Raw genomic sequence first — 19,370 nt, 5'->3', positions numbered from 1 at the left:
AATAATATAGTCAGTCTTGGTCGTCACTGAAGTTGAAAATAAAACAAGTATTGGAACAACGAACATATGGCGAGCGAGGAAAGTGTCTGGGGCCGCTGGGTGGACTCCATGCTCAAGGATTTATGTAAAACATTGATTATCTTTGTAGTGTTTATTTAAATTCATTCCAATGTAATATTGTGGATAACAGTTCATATCCCCCGTAATAATCACAGTTCATTCTCAAGTATAGCCAATTTGGCTTTAGCCCACCCCTCCTTGCGCTAAAGTACATTTGGTAACACTGCTACAGCTGAAGTTGCTAAAGACATTGCTATTGATTTCTATCATCAAGGCCCAGAAGGATGACGGCCGTGAGTAATTTTTAGTGGATTACATTTGCACATATATTAAACTTATAAATAAATTATGGAACTGATTTGAAAAGGCGGCACTGCAATCCCCTATCTAATACAAGTGTCGTATGGGTGAGGATGTAACGACACACTATACCCTCGACTATGGGCTTTCTTGAGAGATGTTGGGGAGCTTAGAAGGGTTTTAATTAAGCTCAATATAAAACACGGTAAGATCATCGTTTCGGTCATCCATCCAATTGGAAGTTGAAATTATGGTTTTCCTATCGTTCAAAACACATAAAAAACCATTGGAAAACATAATTTCAACCTAACCTAACCTAAACCTAAAATCCTAAAATTCGCTGAGTTACCAAAACGGTAATATTACCCAAAATACGTTACCTTAGACAATGTTCCTCGTACTTCCCAAACTTAAAATTGGTCATCAACATCCTTTAATGGATGATGATGATGATGTGTAGAGGTAACTATATTACCATATCTCTTAATAAATATATGTTTGGACAATATGGTAACTATGGTGTCAAGCATTTACTTTAAAACATTTAAAATTAACTATCCTAACCTGCTGTTGGTAGATAGTCAGTAGTGATTTAACCTAACGACACAAATACCAGTATACATGTCTAACTTAAACCTAACCTAACCAGAGAAACCAGAAGGATCTGACATAACCCCCAGTGTGCAAACCTAACCAAAACCAAGAAGACAAAAGCAAAGGTAATCCTGGAGCAGATGGTTAATGCCAAAAGGCGTTTTTCAATTACGTTAATTTATTCCACAGATGTTCTTATCATTATACAGTATGGGTAGTAAGTATTTTGGTAAATATTTATTCTTAGACTTGCTAGTTTAGTAAAAAAAAATGTTCTCATTTTGCTCAATATTTTATATTTAATGCAATGGAGATGGTCTTTTTGTATGGAAACGCTAAATTTATTTATTTTTTCAACTTCCAAATTTAGAATCACGAAGTTAGAAAAAAATGTTTTTATTTTATTATTTTTTCTTTTTACACATTAATACGACTGTTTTCCATTGAAAAACAACAAATATTGTAGAAATTGAAACTGAAATTGTTGCCAATTCTTACCTGAAAATGTAAAGGGGATCTCTGCCCCCCGACCCTCAATTTCTAATTTAATCAATCATAACCTAACCAATTTCTAATTTAATCAATCATAACCTAACCAATCAAAACCTAACCTAACCTAACCTTACCTTACCGATCATAACCTAACCTTACCGTACCTATCATAACCTAACCTTACCATTCGTAGGGGCTGGGGTGATACCATCTTTAGTCGATAACTTTCCCCACTAACATAAACTGACTTCCATAACAAAAGCACTTTCAGGTATTATTTCCACAATTTCACTTTCAGTTTTCTCAATATTTATTTATTTTCAATGGGAAACGGCCATAGTATTGTAAAAAAAATAAAAAAATTTATACTTCGCGATACTCAACTTGGAAGTTGAAAGAAAAATTAAATTTAGCGTTTCCATGAAAAAAGACCATCTCCATTGTATTAAGCATGAAATATTTAGTAAAATAAGACCAAAATTGTCTGCCAAACTAGCAACAGTCAAGGTCCAAACTTGACCAAACCAACCAAAGAAACCTACCTAACCTTACCTAACTTTCTTGCCAGAGTCCGGAGCTGCCATATTAAACAGAAAATACTTATTTTGATATCAGGTAACAATAAATGCTACCTTGTTGAAGTGTCATGGTGTAATTTTATGTTTTTTGTGGATGTGAGAGTACACTAGAACCTAGCGGGTCGGTTGTAAACAAACTGAGCAGATGACATCACGTGCTGCTTGCAGATTTTCAGAGGACTATTTACAATAAATAACTAATTTCTTCACGTACAAAGCATTTACATAAGAACATAAGAATGGAAGAAACTGCAGCGGGCCTATTGGCCCATACTGGGCAGTCCCATTTACACCCAACCCCTATTGCTCATACAGCCACTCCTCGACTTACGACCTACTCGACTTACGACCACCCAGACATACGACCACCCCAGTCGTACTAAAAAATTTTCAAATTACGTATTTTCGAGTCCCGACGTTAGTGATTGCGCTGTGTACTGACAAATTTTTCGTTTGTGATTCCCTTTAAAATGGCTGGCATGCCGAAAAGCGAGAGTTTTGTGGTGCTGAGAAGAAAAAGAGACATCCATTTTAGATTTTCTATGTATTATCTTCGCATTTTCGACTTACGACCAATTCAACTTGCGACCTGGATTTGGGTCCCTAACCCCGTCATAAGTCGAGGAGTGGCTGTATATCCATCCAACCTATGTTTGAAGCTATCCAGCGTATTCGAGTTAATGATGATATTTGGTAACTTGTTCCACTCGTCCGCTACTCTATTTCCAAACCAATGTTTACCTATTTCGCACCTGAATCTAAATTTGTCTAATTTTAAACCATTGTTGCGAGTTCGCTCCTGGTTGGATAGTTTGAGTAGCTTGGTAATGTTCCCTTTGTTCAGCCCTGACTTCCATTTATACACCTCTATCATATCGCCCCTCACTCTACGTCTCTCAAGGTTCCTAGTGCCTGGGATTGGTCTTGTCATTCTCCTTAGAGACATGATAATTTTTTTCACCATGTTTTACCCCACAATTTCCTTCATCCTTCATACTGCAGGTGATATATCGCAGTATTGTAGATAGAGAAAAACTTAAAAAATAAATACTTATAATTAAAATAAAACATTATCGCCTCTAAAAATACTTGCTATAATGATAAGAATATCTGTAAAATATGAACAAAATCTAACAACTCCTGGTGTTAGCCATCTCAAGTATTACCAAAGAAAAGACCAAGAACCTAAAGAACCTGACCTGTAATTGAAAAGTCACAAAAACTCAAAAACAAATTTTAGACAAATTATGCAGTGGAGAAAATTTTTTTATTATTATTTTGTGTTTTTGCTTTATCTCCCTATATGCAAATCAATATACAGTTCCATGCTTGGTCACTACCGAATATTAACCCTGATATTTAACCTGAACCGACTAACTAAAGTGAACCATAATTGGTATATAATGTCTTGCCTGAGAATATTCATTTGGTAATACAGGTTGTACCTCTCTAGTCCGGCAACCTCGGGACTTGACCGGTGCCGCACCATGGAAATTCACCCTTTTCCTGGATAGATAGTGACTTGTGCTTATGCTTGGAAGCACTAGCACCACTTTCTTTGCATCATGGTCTCTTTGAAGACATATTGAAGGGTTAAATGTCGTATAGTAGCTTCTCAAATTTTGCGAGTTTTTAATTCTTAATGTATTTTATTGGAACACAAAAAAATAAATAAATTAAAATTTTGACGGCGGAAACTTGAATTTCGACGGGTTTGAACGGCCCGCCAACGTGCAGACGACGTGCATAATCGTGTAAACAGCGTCATTTCTCTTCTGTACAAAAGATTCATTATTGTTTATTACTGAATGTCTTTTTTATTGAATTAATGTTTATGTGTGCAAAATGAGCAATACAATTCATTAATAATGCGTAGAATATTAAAACACACGAGGAAATGACACAGCATTGTTTTCGTTGATTACAAAGCCAGTGACTGACTGGTTCTACATACAGTTGTACCCCACTTAACGCGGTCAATAGAACCCAGAGGGTCCCGTGTTAAGTGAAATCCGCGTTAAGTGAACAACAGAACATATGGGATTAATTCCAATAGAAACTGGCCCGACCCCCAAACTCCACTTTTTGAAGACACATAACTATGTTGTAGTAAAAATAACATCTTAATTTTATGATGGTACATGCACACAATTAATACTTAAGAGAAATAGAGAAATACAGTCGCCAAGTTAATGTCCATTCAAATAATGGACTCAACTCCCTCCCCCTCTCACACTACACTGCCGGCTCTTCCCTCTCTGAGAAATTTTTGGGGGAAAACCACTAAATTTTAATAAATAATACCTCAAACTAAAGTTAGGATAATACAATTGACATTGCTGGATTCCTTGTAAGACCAGGAATATTTTGAATATAAATGTCATATATTTTGCACAAAAGATAACATAGTTACCCAGAGAAAAAATTTTATCTAAAATTTGTATGTCTAATGCAAAATATATGATGTTTATATTCAAAATGATCACCAAATTATAAGAATTCCAGCAATGTAAATTATATTCTGACCGGGTAATTTGTATGAATTTTATGAGCTAAAACAAATATCTTCAGTTAATAAAAAAAAAAATAATCTTCACGACACTATCTGTCAATCAAAGTACCCCACCTTGCCTCCCCCCCCAACCGCGCGGTCAGTCCCAACCCTCCCCCCCACCCCCCACCAATCCTCCCTTCAAGAGATGTGGGGTGAAAAAAATAAATTTTAACATTTTGTATTAAATAATACCTCAGATTAAAGTTAGGATAATATAATTGACATTGCTGGATTCCTTGTAAGACCAGGAATATTTTGAATATAAATGTCATATATTTTGCACAAAAGATAACATATTTACTCAGAAAACATTTTATCTAAAATTTGTATGTCTAATGCAAAATATATGATGTTTATATTCAAAATGATCATCAAATTATAAGAATTCCAGCAATGTAAATTATATTCTGACTGGGTAATTTGTATGAATTTTATGAGCTAAAACAAATATCTTCAGTTAATAAAAAAAAAAAAATATTCTTCACAGGGTAACAGATGGTCGGTCGGTCCCTCCCTCCCCCCCACCCCCCACCAACCGTCCCAAGGAGATGTGTGGGAAAACCAGAATACTTAACTTTTTTGTAATAAATAATACCTCAAACTAAAGTTAGGATAATATAATTGACATTGCTGGATTCCTTGTAAGACCAGGAATATTTTGAATATAAATGTCATATATTTTGCACAAAAGATAACATAGTTACTCTGAGAAAATTTTTTATCTAAAATTTGTATGTCTAATGCAAAATATATGATGTTTATATTCAAAATGATCACCAAATTATAAGAATTCCAGCAATGTAAATTATATTCTGGCCGGGTAATTTGTATGAATTTTATGAGCTAAAACAGGCAGTCAGGCAGGGTGGCGGGTGGGGCAAATCTAAAAATAGCGTCTCGAGCCGGACACTCACCGCGTATATGTGGAAAAATCCGTGTTAAGTGAAAGTTCAGCTCTGGCGAGGCACCGCGTATATGAAAACGCGTTAAGTGAAACGCGTTAAGCGGGGTAATACTGTATAAAACTGAAGAAAATAAGACCTTGGTTGTAGCTGTAGTAAAATTAATATGGTTGTTTTAAGTACTGTAATGTTAATAAATGGAACAATAGAAGTAGCAAACGATAAGGGTAAAGAAAAAACAGAGATCGCGTATGTGAGTGCGCACGCGTGAAAACTTATCATCATTACTTTACATAAGAATATGAAAGCAACACTTATTTACTGTTCATATATATTTTAATTAATGTTTCTGAATTTGTTTTTATTGAATTAATGTATGTGTGTGCAAAATTAACAATACAATTTATTAATAATACGTGGAATATTAGAGGAGATGAGACGGCTGCCGGCATTGTTTATGTTAAAGCTTACAAAACCAGTGACTGATTGGTTCTACATATAAAACTGAAGAAAATAAGACCTTGATTTTAGCTGTAGTAAAATTAATGTAAAAAAAATAATATGGTTGTTTGAAGTACCTGTAATGTTATTTAATGTTAATAAATGGAACAATATAAGTAGCTAACCATTAATGGTAAAAAAAAAGTGAGACTGCGCGTATGTAAGTGCACACATGTGAAAACATATCGTCATTACTCTACATAAGAATATGAAAGCAACATTTATTTACTGCTCATATATATTGAAGGGTTAAATGTTGTACTCTGTATAGACAAGCAGAGAGAGCGAGAAAGAGAGCAGCCGAACTGCCGGATGTAAACAAACCTTAATTTCCCGCGGCTGTTTTTTTTTTTTTTTCCCCAAGGGGATTAGCCCACCCGGGCATAGGTCACTGACCCACTTTGGGGCCTGAGGGGCAAAAATTTAATAGTCCTGTAATAATAATTCACATAAAAAAAAAAAAAGAAGAAGAAGCTGCCTATCTACCTATTGGACAAACTAAAATCGTTCCGGACCACAGGAGTTTCCGGACCACAGAATGCCGGACTAGAGAGATACAACCTGTACTCTAGAGCACTGACTCATAATAATCAACTACAGTACTTTATGAAAATTATTTGTAGAAGGACACTATTTACCTCTAGAATACTACCCCCAAAATTTGAGGAATTGCAACTTTCTTACTTTTGTTCTTCTGTAAGTTTTGTTAGGAATAAATACTGTATGTATGTGAAGATAGTGTGTCTGCACTTTTTCCGTTGACAAATGCATCCGAGCGACTTTTCCAAACCTAGTATAAAATAACATACTAAACTCAAGCTGGAACCTAATGCATTGATGTAAATTCAGCTTGACAATGAAATTGATATCCCCTCAAAAATTATGAAAGCAGATAGTACAGTATGGCAGAGACAGCGGAGAAATTTAATATATGGAAGGATGTAATACAGTCTAAGAGATGTAGAGTGACTGTGGCAAAAACAAAAGCGATGTGGGTGAGGGACCCATGATGGAAAGTGGAAAATGGCCACATTCTTTCTGGAGTAAGGAAGGTGTTGGGATCAAATCAGGAATAATTGTGCAGTGAGTGTGGAAGGTGGGCACACAAAAGATGCAGTGGGTAGATGGCAGGCTGCAGGATGATGCCCACTTTTAAGTGTCCCTAGGTTGTGTCAATTACCCGGTAGTTCTACTACCTGGGTGACATGATCAGTGTTGGAAGGGGTGCTGAACCTAGCTCAGTTGCAAGAGTCAGAAGTAACTCGTGGAAGTTAGGGAGCTGTTGCATTGATGTATGCAAATGGTGCAGGACAGACGAAGTTTTATGGCAGTTAAAGAGGATGACATATGCATGAATGAGTGACCTAAAATGAGAATGGTGAGGTGGTTGTGCTGTGTAACGCTGTGTACCCTTGGGTACGGGGGGGGGTCTTTGTGCTGAAAAAATTATCAGTGTTAGCCAAATAAAATATTAAAAGTGGCATCCAATAGTGAAGGGGTTAATCCATCATTTGTGTTTCAGGAGGTAACTCTGCCTGTCCCTCTTCCCCCTAAGGATTCAGCAAGAACTGATGATAGAAGATTATGGGTTGGGAATCTTGATTCTCGGCTAAGAGAGTAAGTATTCCCGCCAATATCATAGTGATAACACTGTACAGTACAATATTTGGAATACGATTATTGTTATTAAAATCTTCATAGTTTAGACATCGATATCATACAGCATATGATAAAGAACTAACATTAAAATTCCAGGATTAAAAAGAAAAAAATGTAGTACTGTACAGGTACAAGTTAATATATTTTGAGAGTAAATAAAGTTTATTATTCAAGTTATGAATTGGAAATTTCCCTTTCCTCTTCTCTTGCAAATAAAGGCAGTCCCTAATTTATGAAAAACATTTCATAAGTGAGATCACATTTTCCTAGACTGTATTCTGTACAGTAGACCCTTGCCATTCGCAAGGGATAGGTTTTGAGATGTGGCACGAATTGGTAAAACTGCGAATGGCAACTTATACTACCTTAGTGCATTACTGTATACCTATACCAAACAAATGACTAGCCAGGGCAGCACTCATCCCCCCTTTTAACCTATCTAATAATAAAACTTTCTTTGTCAGAGTCATCACTGACTTCTGCCTTTTACATTTCACTCCATTAGCATCACTAGCACTGACACTAGGCAGTCTTTTAGGGGCCATTTCACACAGAAACACTAAAGTTTTGAGAGTACAATATGAGTTGCTGCGTGGGGTGTCTTGTGCTGCGGGAAAAGGCTTGCAAGCTAGCCACTGTAGCCACCATCTGCTTACCGCGAATTATCGAAATCACAAATCACAAACTCGTGAATGGCAAGGGTCTTCTGTACTGTACTCCCAGGAAACCCTTCTTAGCCACGAGATGTGAGTGGAGGACATCATAGTGTACAGTATCAACAAGAATTACGAATATCAAAGGAAAAACTCACCTCGGGGACACATTAGCTTGTTTTATCAAGAACTACAGGACTCTACTGTACTATAGATAATTAATAAATATTTGATTGAAGTTGTGCATATCTAATTAAGGTGCTTTCTCTCCCCAATTGGTATCAACTCCTTAAAATGGTGGAAAACTTTGGCCCCCTGGTGGAATTTGACTTTCTTTACCATCGATCGGGACCGCAGGCAGGACAACCCCGTGGGTATGCCTTCGTGACATTTGAGTCCTCCAAGTCTGCCCAGACAGCTATGAGGGTACTTGACGGAAAGATTATCTTGGGCCGAAGGATGGCAGTGAAGTGGGCTCACGCTCAGGACGAGGTAAATTAGTCACATTTTTTTGTAAGTAGTAAGGATATTATTTTGTGCTTTGGATAAATGAAGTTCAAACTCTTATTAAAATTGATGAAACATCATTATGATAATCACTACAAATCAATATCATTGTCATGCATACATATATTAGTTACCCTTTTCACTGTACAGTACAGTGTTGTACTGGATTTGTATAATCAAATTGAAATGGCACATTTAAAATCTTTCTATGGCATTGTAGAAATGTTTACAACTGAATCACTTGCCTCAGTGACTTCTGAGTTGATGTAGTTTGTTCGTTAAATACAGTACTTTGAATGTTTTGTTAATATGAGTCATAGACAAAAAATTTTCCAAAAAAATTTAAAAACAATATACCCGTAATGTATATCTTGGTCTCCCTGCTGTAGTTCTAATTGGTCCTTAAAAGTTGAATGTGGACTATAAAACAAAAATGGCATTCTATATTGATTTTCTCTATTTCAGACATTATAGTAGTTAATGAAAATACAGTGTGTCATTACCCAAAGGGTTTGACTTTTGAAAATTTGCTTTGGACTGAAATGTTTTACAAGTAAAGGACTGGAGGTTTTTGTCTAACTGGACCAGTGGGTGAAGAAGTTAGTGCAATGTCCTGAATATATTGTTTATTTCTGTACCAATGCAATAGCCAGATGACTGAATGAGATAATTTCCTTTAAATGATGGCGTAACCTCTGCAGAATTTGATATGGGTAGAGCCTAGGAGACTATGTATTGTAGTTCATAGAGCTAAGGGTCTTGTGTGATGAGCTTCTGAACTGAGGGAGTCTGTTCTAATATTGTGGCTCCTATACTGAGCAGTAAAGTGGCATAAAAGTTTTAAAAAATAAGCAAGTCCTTGTTTAACGTTGCCCACGATAAAGTTGTTTCGTTATAACGTCTCTATTCTTTAGATACCCATGATTCGGTTAACATCCTCCGATTCAGTACGACGTCGTCACGGACTACTTTGTACGGCACATCATCTTGGCGCGCTACGCTCTCACCCATGGAGCGTCACTGCGTCCCCAAGTGTTTCCAGTCTTTGTTAAGCTACCACAGCGTTCGTGCGTGTTTTAAGTGTTTTTGCTCATAATACTGTACTCTAACCATTCGAAATGGCTTCCAAACGCCCATGAAGAGCTACTGATGCTAGTGTTGTGAAGAAGCAACGTATGACCATTAACATTGCTACGAAAATGGAGGTTTTAAACCAGGAGGAGGAGCCACCCGCTGGGTCTCAGTGACTTGCCACCCTCCTCCTCTCCACTACCCACCACACACTCGCCCCATCAGTGAGTACAGGTTGTACCTCTCTAGTCCGGCAACCTCGGGACCTGACCGGTGCCGGACCATGGAAATTTCCGGACCATAGAAATCCACCCTTTTCCTGGATAGATAGTGACTTGTGCTTATGCTTGGAAGCACTAGCACCACTTTCTCTGCTTCATGGTCTCTTTGAAGACATATTGAGGGGTTAAATGTTGTACAGTAGCTTCTCAAATTTTGCGAGTTTTTAATTCAAAATTTTTTATTTGGACACAAAAAAAAACTACACAATTTAAAATTTTGACGGCGGAAAGTCGAATTTTGACGGGTTTGAGCGGCCCGCCAACGTTCAGACGTGCACAATCGTGTAAACAGCGTCATTTCTCTTACGTACAAAAAATTCATTATTGTTTATTACTGAATTTCTTTTTGATTGAATTAATGTTTATGTGTGCAAAATGAGCAATACAATTCATTAATGATACGTAGATTATTAAAACACACGAGGAAATGAGATGGGATTGTTTTCGTTGATTACAAAACCAGTGACTGATTGGTTCTACATATAAAACTGAAGAAAATAAGACACTGGTTGTAGCTGTAGTAAAATTAATGTAAAAAATTAATATGGTTGTTTTAAGTAATGTTATTTAATGTTAATAAATGGAACAATAAAAGTAGCAAACCATTAATGATAAAGAAAAAAGTGAGACTGCACGTATGTAAGTGCGCACATGTGAAAACATATTGTCATTACTCTACATAAGAATATGAAAGCAACACTTATTTACTGCTCATATATATTTTAATTCATGTTTCTGAATTTAAAACAAAAATTCTACCCACCAGTGGTGGTAAAGTTGAAAACATAAGGACAGCCAATGTTGTTGTGTGTTTTTACTCGGATGATGAAGTTGCCAAGTCATCAGGTTCAACTCGAGCTGAAGCTGTAGAACATAAAAACTTTTTCTGTGTTGTTTTTAGTTTTTATTTAACTTTATCTGTGTTATTTTCGTTGGTTTATTAGGATGTTGCTTTATTAGAGATAGTAATTCGCCAAAAAAGTAGGGTAAAAAAGGCAAAATTTAGCCAAACATTGAAATTACCAGACTCAAATTAATTTTCTCCATGGTCGAACTAAATCGTTCCGGACCACAGAATGCCGGACTAGAGAGGTACAACCTGTACAATACAAAATTATTTAGTTTATTTATGTATATACTATTTTCTATAAAAATGCCATTGAATATCTGTATATGTAATGTATTTTATGGGGCAAAGGGAGACTGGAGAACATAACTCCCGTATTTTATCTATTTCTTATGGGGAAAATTGATTCCGTTAACGTCGCGGTTTTCAGGAATGGAACCATGATGTTAAGCGAGGACTTACTGTATTTACTAAAGTACCATATTTATTTTTTGGCAATAGGATTTTGTATTTAACGTTTGGTAAGTTAGGAGTCCTGTGTACAGTAAGTCCGTGCTTAACGTCATTCCGCTTAACGTTGTTTTGGTACTACGAAGCTAACTTTAGAGACCAAAATTTTGTTTAACGTCCCAGTGATCCGATACTATGTCTTTTGTGTCGTCACAGACTACATTTTACGGTGCATCACCCTCTCTCGTCTCGCCGCGCTATGCTCTCTCGGCTTGGTGCAGAGCCTCAGTGACTCACCACCCTCCTCCTCTGCTCCCGCCATACTCCTCCCCCGCTCCCGCCATACTCCTCCCCCGCTCCCGCCATACTCCTCCCCCGCTCCCGCCATACTCCTCCACTGCTCCCGCCATACTCCTCCACTGCTCCCACCATACTCCTCTGCTTCACTACCCACCACACACTAGCTCTACCACATCCGCCCATCGGTGAGTACCAATACAAACTTAGTAGCTATATATGTATGCATTATTTTCTGTAGAAATGTCAATGATTTTCTGTAGTGTACTGTATATGTAATGTATTTCATGAGGCAAAAGGAAGCTCAGGAACGTAACTCCCGTATTTTATCTATTTCTTATGGGGAAAATTGATCCGCTTAACGTTTTTTCGTATAACGTCGCATTTTTAGGAACGTAACCCCGACGTTAAGCGAGGACTTACTGTACTGTACAGTTCAATAGATATTGTAAATCTATGGTCTCACATAAAACTGCATCATGGTTGCATATATGATTGAACACTGTGGTGAACCATTAACAGAATGTACTGAAATGAACTAACACAATAGATAAGTACGGTAGATGTCCTTTAGTAGTACTTTACAGTGGTCCCTTGGTTAACGAGCACAATTCGTTCTAGAAGGTTGCTCGTTAACCGAAACTATTGTTTCAATGGGTTTTTGGGTAATTGGTTCCAGCTCACCGAAAATTGCCTAAAGTCAACAAAAAAGGTAGTAAAGTACACTTACTTTGAGGTGTATATGTAGAAGGCTCCTGGATGATGATGATGATGATGATGGGAATTAGAATGGGGGTGGAGGAGAAGGGAGAAGAGAAGGCATTGGGGTGGAAGAGAAGTCACCCCATGGCACCATTTCACCCATAAAATTTTAGTTCACTTGGTGTAATTAAAGATTATTTTCTTTAAATCAACACTGCACTGCATTATATATTGTCAGTATGTAAAATAAATTTCAAAATAACCAATAATTTGACTGGAAACAAAAAAAAGCGTTTATGTTAAGAAGAGAGTCAGAAGCAAGATGTTACCTCCAGTGAAAAGACACAGAGAACTGACGCCTGTATGGTGTGTTGACAGGCTGTTTGGCGCGCTAAAAACTAGTTTCCCTGTACTTAAATTATGTTAAATAATTGTTAGAATGACTAAAAATTTTAATATAAGACTTTTAAAATTATTGAATAGTATAAACTTCTTGATATTTACTAAAATACAGTAGTAAGGAATTTAAGCCCTAGAACCGATTACTGTATTGGTGGATTAATATTACAGCTGGTGTGCAAGCGAAAACATGTGGAGGGGTGCTTGTAAGGAATTCGTTAACCGAAGTTAAGAATATTATGGAAAGTAATTCCGTTAACCGAAATTTCGTTAACCGAGGCGCTCGTTAACCGAGGGATCACTGTATATTAGATTATAAATACAGTACTGTATAGTAGAAATAGCCTTGCTAATTAGTTTTTAGTAAATTCAGTGTGGATAATTTATGTCCCTTTTTCTCTCTTGACTTTTAGAGCATGTTCGAGAGAAATAAAGAAAAGCCGGCGCCGCCCATTCTCAGCGGTGGTAAGGCTGAGACCAGTCAGATAAGGTAAATCTGATTTAGAGTACAATTAAGTTACAGCTGTACCTTGTGTGTATAGTAATAATAAGATACTTTACAGGTATACATTTGATTTGTTTAATTTGTGTTGTTTTTATATCACGTAGAATATTTGTTGCTTTTTGCTACTGTGCTATAAAATAATTTCCAAGTTCATATGTAAGTTGTTACATTACCTTGTAATCTAATGTTAAAGATTGTCTGACATATTCATTTGACTTTGGTGCAACACAATACAGTATTATAAAGGAGTAAATATTATGTGGGAGATACAAAGGAATGGGGTATGGGTGACAGGTGAGACAAGAGTGAAAAGGGAATAGGTGAGACAGAATGAAGACTTGCACTTTGATGATAACGAGAATCAATGGGGATGTGAAACTTTCATCTAATGGATTTTATGGAGAGAGAAATCCGTTATATGGAGGTTTCACTATATTCATTGTATGTTCATTAAAATCTGTCAGGTTTATGTTTGCACCTTTTGTAAAACTGCATCTGACTCTGGTGGGTGAATGACACTTTAAGGGTTAACAAATTTTCTTTGGTAATACTTTAGGTGTGACTTTTCTCTCTCCATCTTAACAACTATCGCTCTGTGTGTTGTTGTGAGATGATAATTGTGATGGTGTTTGCATTATTTGGAGTACAGTTCTGGGGGTCTGGATGGATCACTATGTTGATGATCCTTCCTTTTCTTTCCTTCACCCACCAAGTACTTCAAGCTGTTTCTCTTTTGGTACATAGCCTCTTGCAATGTTGTTTTATTGCCTTCTTTCTCAACTAATAGACAGCATAATGACTATGGCTATATTCTTAATATTTCAGCAAAAAAAGTAAAATTGCAGCTTTAGAGGCAAAACTGAAACTACTTGAAGAAGATCACCTCAAGGTGGACCTGACCCCAGATGTTGGGGCCAGTGCAGCGAGACCAACCTCTGTCACTTACGCATTTATTGAGAGGAAACCAGGACCCAAACCCCAGGGAGCCACAAACAGATCATATCATTCTTCTAGTCATCCTTATCATAAATCAAAAACATCTAAAAAATAATGACGGGTGTACAGTATAGTGTTATAACTGGAGGCAGGAATTACTGTACTGCTGCCTGTGTTATTAAAGGTATTTCTTCACAGTTCCTTACAGCATTAATATTCTCATGTTTCCTATTTCCTCATAGCAAATAAGAAGTAATCCATATGCAACCAGAACTTGTTTTTGATGATAAATTTATTTTCTGTGTATATATGGCTTGCTGAATTCTTCCTTGGGCATATACTGTACAGTACATGTACAGTACTAAGAAGTTTTTTATTGGTGAATTTTTAATCCTGTTTCACAAGTTTTGTAGTTATGAGCTTCTGAGGCATATTTTCAAAATAACAGGTAATTTCACTGTAAATATTTAATCATATTATTTGATATCATGACCAACGACCATCCTGGTAGACTTAGTACAGTATATAAAGTGGAACTAAACATGAATGACTCATTACCTCAGATGTTAAACAAATAACAATAGGAAAGACTCCCTTTTGTAGAGTAAGAAGCTTTACTTCATCAGAGTTTGTATTGAATTTTTAGCATTGTACAAAGCTTTTAAAGCCAGTATTGAAGCATCATCATAAAGCACATTATATTCATTATAAAGACTGAAGACAAGGGCACACTAAACTTTATGTTGAGTGAGTACTGGATAATTAGATAAGAATATGGAAGAAATGTTGAACCATAAGAGGGAAGAGGTAAAGTTAAGTCAATCATAACTCAGTATATATAAAGAAATGTTGAACTGTGATTGTACGAGTAGTTGCAGTCATAAGACATACAATGGTTAATGGCGTCTTGACATGACCAACTAGGGGTGTTACTGTAATACATTTTGAGGACTGACAATGGATATGTTCTATAATCTTAAAAGTAAAATATAAACATAAGCTTGTCAGTTTACCTCTGGATAATGTAAGGGTAATAAGGATAGTAAAGACATGCCAGAGCAGGACAGTAACTCATTAATCATAAATCTTCACAGTTTATCATTATTAACTGAATTAATTTTGATATTGGAGTGTGTGACATCTTGTTTCTTTACATAATTTATAACTACTATCTCAGGCTGTTCAAGTGTACTTTAATTATAGATAATCTTAAGAAATGTATGTTAACAGAAGACTGAAAAATACCTGTCTATGCTCCAACCAAAAATAGTAGAATTTATAATGCAGGTTGCCCACATTTATACTGGGGGGTTGTGTTCTCATAAGAGGCCAGTATAAGTGACATTGATATAAATAATGTCATATAAATTTGTTGCCATAGTTAAGGGGGTTCACATTGCCATAATTAAAGGAGGTTAATGTTGCTATAGTTAAAGGGGTTCAAGTTGCCATAGTCAAAGGGGCTTTATGTTCCCAGCCACAGCCAAAGTTCCCCCATTGATGGTGATTTTGTACTGCTGTATATTAGTTTCTCCTGCATCATATACAGTACATTACTTCTGTATTAGTAATTTATTGCTTAAATAGTATAAATGTTGTTGAATGAACATTATAAACAATTATACTCCACTTACCAGTATATTTTGTTGTCTTCTGCAAGAAGACAGGCTGATATTAGGTGAGTAGTAAATTACATGGCCAGTCAATAGCTTCAAACAATTGATATGATATGATGTTTGCCTTAAATAGTATACAGTAATCCACATGTTACTACCACACCCTGAGCAGTGCAGGCAATGGTGTTGGGAGGCATATTAGGTCAGTTAGGTGCAGTGGCTGACTTAGAGCATTATGAAGCAGGATTCAAGTCTTGAAATTGTGGTTAAGTCATGGTAGTAGTGCTCCATCTCCACACAAATGCCTTCACACATCAACCTTCAGAAAGTGTTGCTATTGTCTAGGATGTTTTATAAGCATTCCAGTGAACAGGTATTGTAAGAAATGTACATGAGAAATGACCTGCATTCTTGGGGAAGATGAAAAGTGTGATGCACTGTGTAGTACTGTACATGTGAACTTTAACTCAGTATAAATGAAAGTTTGGAGGTAAGAAGTAAACTTTGTTAGTGTGAATCTGGTTGTTGAGATGCTGGTACTGTACTGTACAGTATAAATGAGGGCAACGTGTTCTTACCTTTTTAGTGATATTGGTGTAAATATTTACCATTGGAACAAACTCCTCAATGGTGCTGCAGTGAGACTGTCATTATTTAGAATTTTACCTTTAGATTTAGGGTTTAAGATAAAATGTGGGAAGACTTACATTAATGTTACATCAAGTGTATAATGAATGGTATATTCAGCAGTGATATATCTTTTGTATATTCCTCATATGAAGTAAATAGCTTTAGCTTCATGATTTTCCTAAAACCATCCAGGGTGAACATGCATCCCTTATGTCAACTTATCTTAAGAGTTACAAAATGTTGTTATATGTTATCACTAGATAGTCTTCAGAGAATCACATGTGCATCTTCCTGTTCTCAAAGTCGATGTGAGAGATATTCTTGTTACCTTTTATGTGTATAAATGAAGAGTTTGAACTGATATCAAGCATTGTAAATTCAATTAGAGGCTAAGAACTCACTTTGTGTACATCATATGTAAGTTGAGGATATGAACAAGTATGTATGGGTGTGTCTGTACTCTTTGTCTTTGTCTTTTTGTGTCTTTCTGCCATTTGTTTTGCATCACTCCACCTTGTCATCCGTTCCTCCATGTTTCTTTGAGGTTTTTGTACCACTTGATGCATTACACACAAAGACGAGAGGAATAAATATAATAGGTAGATAGAAATTTAAATGCATTGGTGGTTCAAAGAGGGACAGTCTGAGAGAGAGTAATTCTTATACTTCAATATACTTTGACTGTGTGGATTAGTCGGGGAAGTATAGGCAGTACACATGGCAGTCTGTTCCCTGATAAATGGCCCATAGTTAAATCAGGCTCAGCAATGTGCAGAAGGGGAGTAAAGTGTCAACACAGTATTTTGAGAAGTCTCTTAAGTCAGCTTGAAAGTTGAGGGATTCACTTTCTTTACCAAGTAGGCCAGTTGAAAATGTGAGACAGTCTACGTTTGAGTGTTTCTATGTCATGATGCACCTCTTTACTCTCGCTCTCTTTGTCTTTCTTCTTACTTGATATTTTGCATCTCTTTTTCAACTCGACAGAAAATTGGAAGAGGAATTATGATAGTGGATTGATGGGTAGAGATTGGAGTTTTTAATTTAATTGTTTTATCATTGGTGGAAGAGTAAATGAGTTTTTAAAGTATGAAATATGTATACTGTAGGGTAAAAAACTGTGCAAATAGTGATATAGAGAAAACTCAATAATATAATCAGATAACTTAACCTTTAAATGGCAGACATCATAAGTGTAAGGCAACTGTAGAGATGGCAGCCATCATCTGTGGACGTTTTGTGTTCCTTCATCATCGTCATCATCAATGTTTTATTGTTGTTTTCCACGCTTACATTCCATTTTCCTGCATATGGGGGCAGCCTAGATTAATGTTGAATGTTCTCCAACATTAGGTAAATACTGTATAACTAGAGGTGAGATACAATTAGAAAAAATTATTGGGATACTGTATTAAATTCAAGTGTGTGTGAAGGTGACTGTCTATGTAGTGTTTTGCAGGGAAAGGATTTTATTTAATAACCTACCATAGTTCATTTATAATTTTGCAATAAGTAGTACAGCATATTTATTGTACAGCTAAAAACTCAATACAATATGTTTGTTTCAAGAACATACTATATGTTCAAAAATTCTGCATCATAGTCCAGGTATTCCTTTTGCACTTGCAGTAAAAAAATATGTGATTGAATAAGAAAAATATTAAATAGATAATGTAATTAAATTCAAAATTAGCTAGAATGGAGAGAAGTGAAAAATATATATACCCTGTACACTTTATACAGTACTGTATTTTTTAGGGTACTGTACTATGTGAGGGTGCATGGTAGTCAAATATGTCTTAGGTAGAAAGTCAATAATTAAAGGTATAGATGGAACTGAAAGAAAAATTTTCCCATACAATGCGGTCTTTCCAGAGTTCTTTACACAGGAAATGAAGCGAACTGCTCTACCACGTCAAAAATTACTTTGATAAACATTTTATTTTTCAGCAGATGTTAGAAGATGAAGTTGAGAAGATATAGGATTAAGAATACCTGTATTTGTTAGATGACTGTACTGTACACAACACCATTTTAAGATGTTTTTATTGCTTTCTTGGTAACATTTAGTGTTCTGGGACAACTTGTATTTCAGTCACCAGTGTATGAGGTGCTGGCATAGTTTACAGTCAACTACTAAAGTCCATTCACCTCTCCCACTGAACCACGAACCCCAAGATTCAGACAAATGAATCCAAAGTATTTATGGACAGAATAATGTATCAGTCTACTGCTTCGGGTTCATGAGTGAATCTCTGGGTTCATGGTTAATGGGGAGAGGTGAATGGACTTTAGTAGTTAACTGTATACCAAAATGCCTGATAAGTGCTGTACTGGTGGACTCGGATTGGACTACCTGACATCAATAACCACATACAGTATAGTCTGGATTTACGCGGTCAATTGAACCTGTGGAGGCCCGCGTAAAATGCGTAAATGAAATATCAGAACATATGGGATTAATTGAAATAGAGACTGGGCCTACCCCCAAACTCCACTTTTTGCCGACACAATACGTACGTTGTAGTAAAAATAGTATCTTAACTTTATGATGGTATGCACTTAATATAGAAGCTAAATATCAATAAGAGAATAATATACTGTACCAGGTAAAAGAAAAATCAAGGTTTAACACTTATGTTAGTAGAAGAGATGGGTCGGCATACGGGGATGGGGGCTGGTTCCGAGGCAGAGGGCAGATTACAGGCCCTCAGGTGAATCACCATCACTATCCACCATAGTTGTCAGGGCCTCCCTGACAAATCCCTCAAAGTCAACATCACTGTCACTATCACTGACTTGGGCTGGCTGTGGTGGGTTGCGGGCGAAGAAGTCTGTG

At 36.4% G+C, this 19,370-nt stretch overlaps 1 protein-coding gene across 1 annotated transcript; it reads left to right on the top strand.

Annotated features, from left to right (window-relative positions):
* Window positions 1-273: 273 nt before the first annotated feature.
* Window positions 274-19,016, top strand: LOC121872749 (probable RNA-binding protein 18). Its single transcript, XM_042375794.1, has 5 exons — window positions 274-353; window positions 7,504-7,598; window positions 8,572-8,785; window positions 13,261-13,337; window positions 14,178-19,016. The coding sequence occupies exons 1-5, from the start codon at window positions 345-347 to the stop codon at window positions 14,401-14,403; spliced, it is 621 nt and encodes a 206-aa protein (XP_042231728.1). The 5' UTR covers window positions 274-344; the 3' UTR covers window positions 14,404-19,016.
* The last annotated feature ends 354 nt before the right edge of the window (window positions 19,017-19,370 follow it).

This window comes from Homarus americanus, unplaced genomic scaffold (assembly GCF_018991925.1).
Source record: "Homarus americanus isolate GMGI-L3 unplaced genomic scaffold, GMGI_Hamer_2.0 scaffold39155, whole genome shotgun sequence".
NCBI lineage: Eukaryota > Metazoa > Arthropoda > Malacostraca > Decapoda > Nephropidae > Homarus > Homarus americanus.
The sequence above is the reverse complement of the archived record's forward strand: the minus strand, read 5'-3'. Positions and strand labels throughout refer to the sequence as shown.

What these genes read in the sequence shown, in the direction of transcription:
- LOC121872749 (XM_042375794.1), top strand. An exon ending in CTTGATTCTCGGCTAAGAGA is followed by an intron (nt 7,599 to 8,571) that starts GTAAGTATTCCC and finishes TCTCCCCAATTG; the next exon opens with GTATCAACTCCTTAAAATGG. An exon ending in GGGCTCACGCTCAGGACGAG is followed by an intron (nt 8,786 to 13,260) that starts GTAAATTAGTCA and finishes CTTGACTTTTAG; the next exon opens with AGCATGTTCGAGAGAAATAA.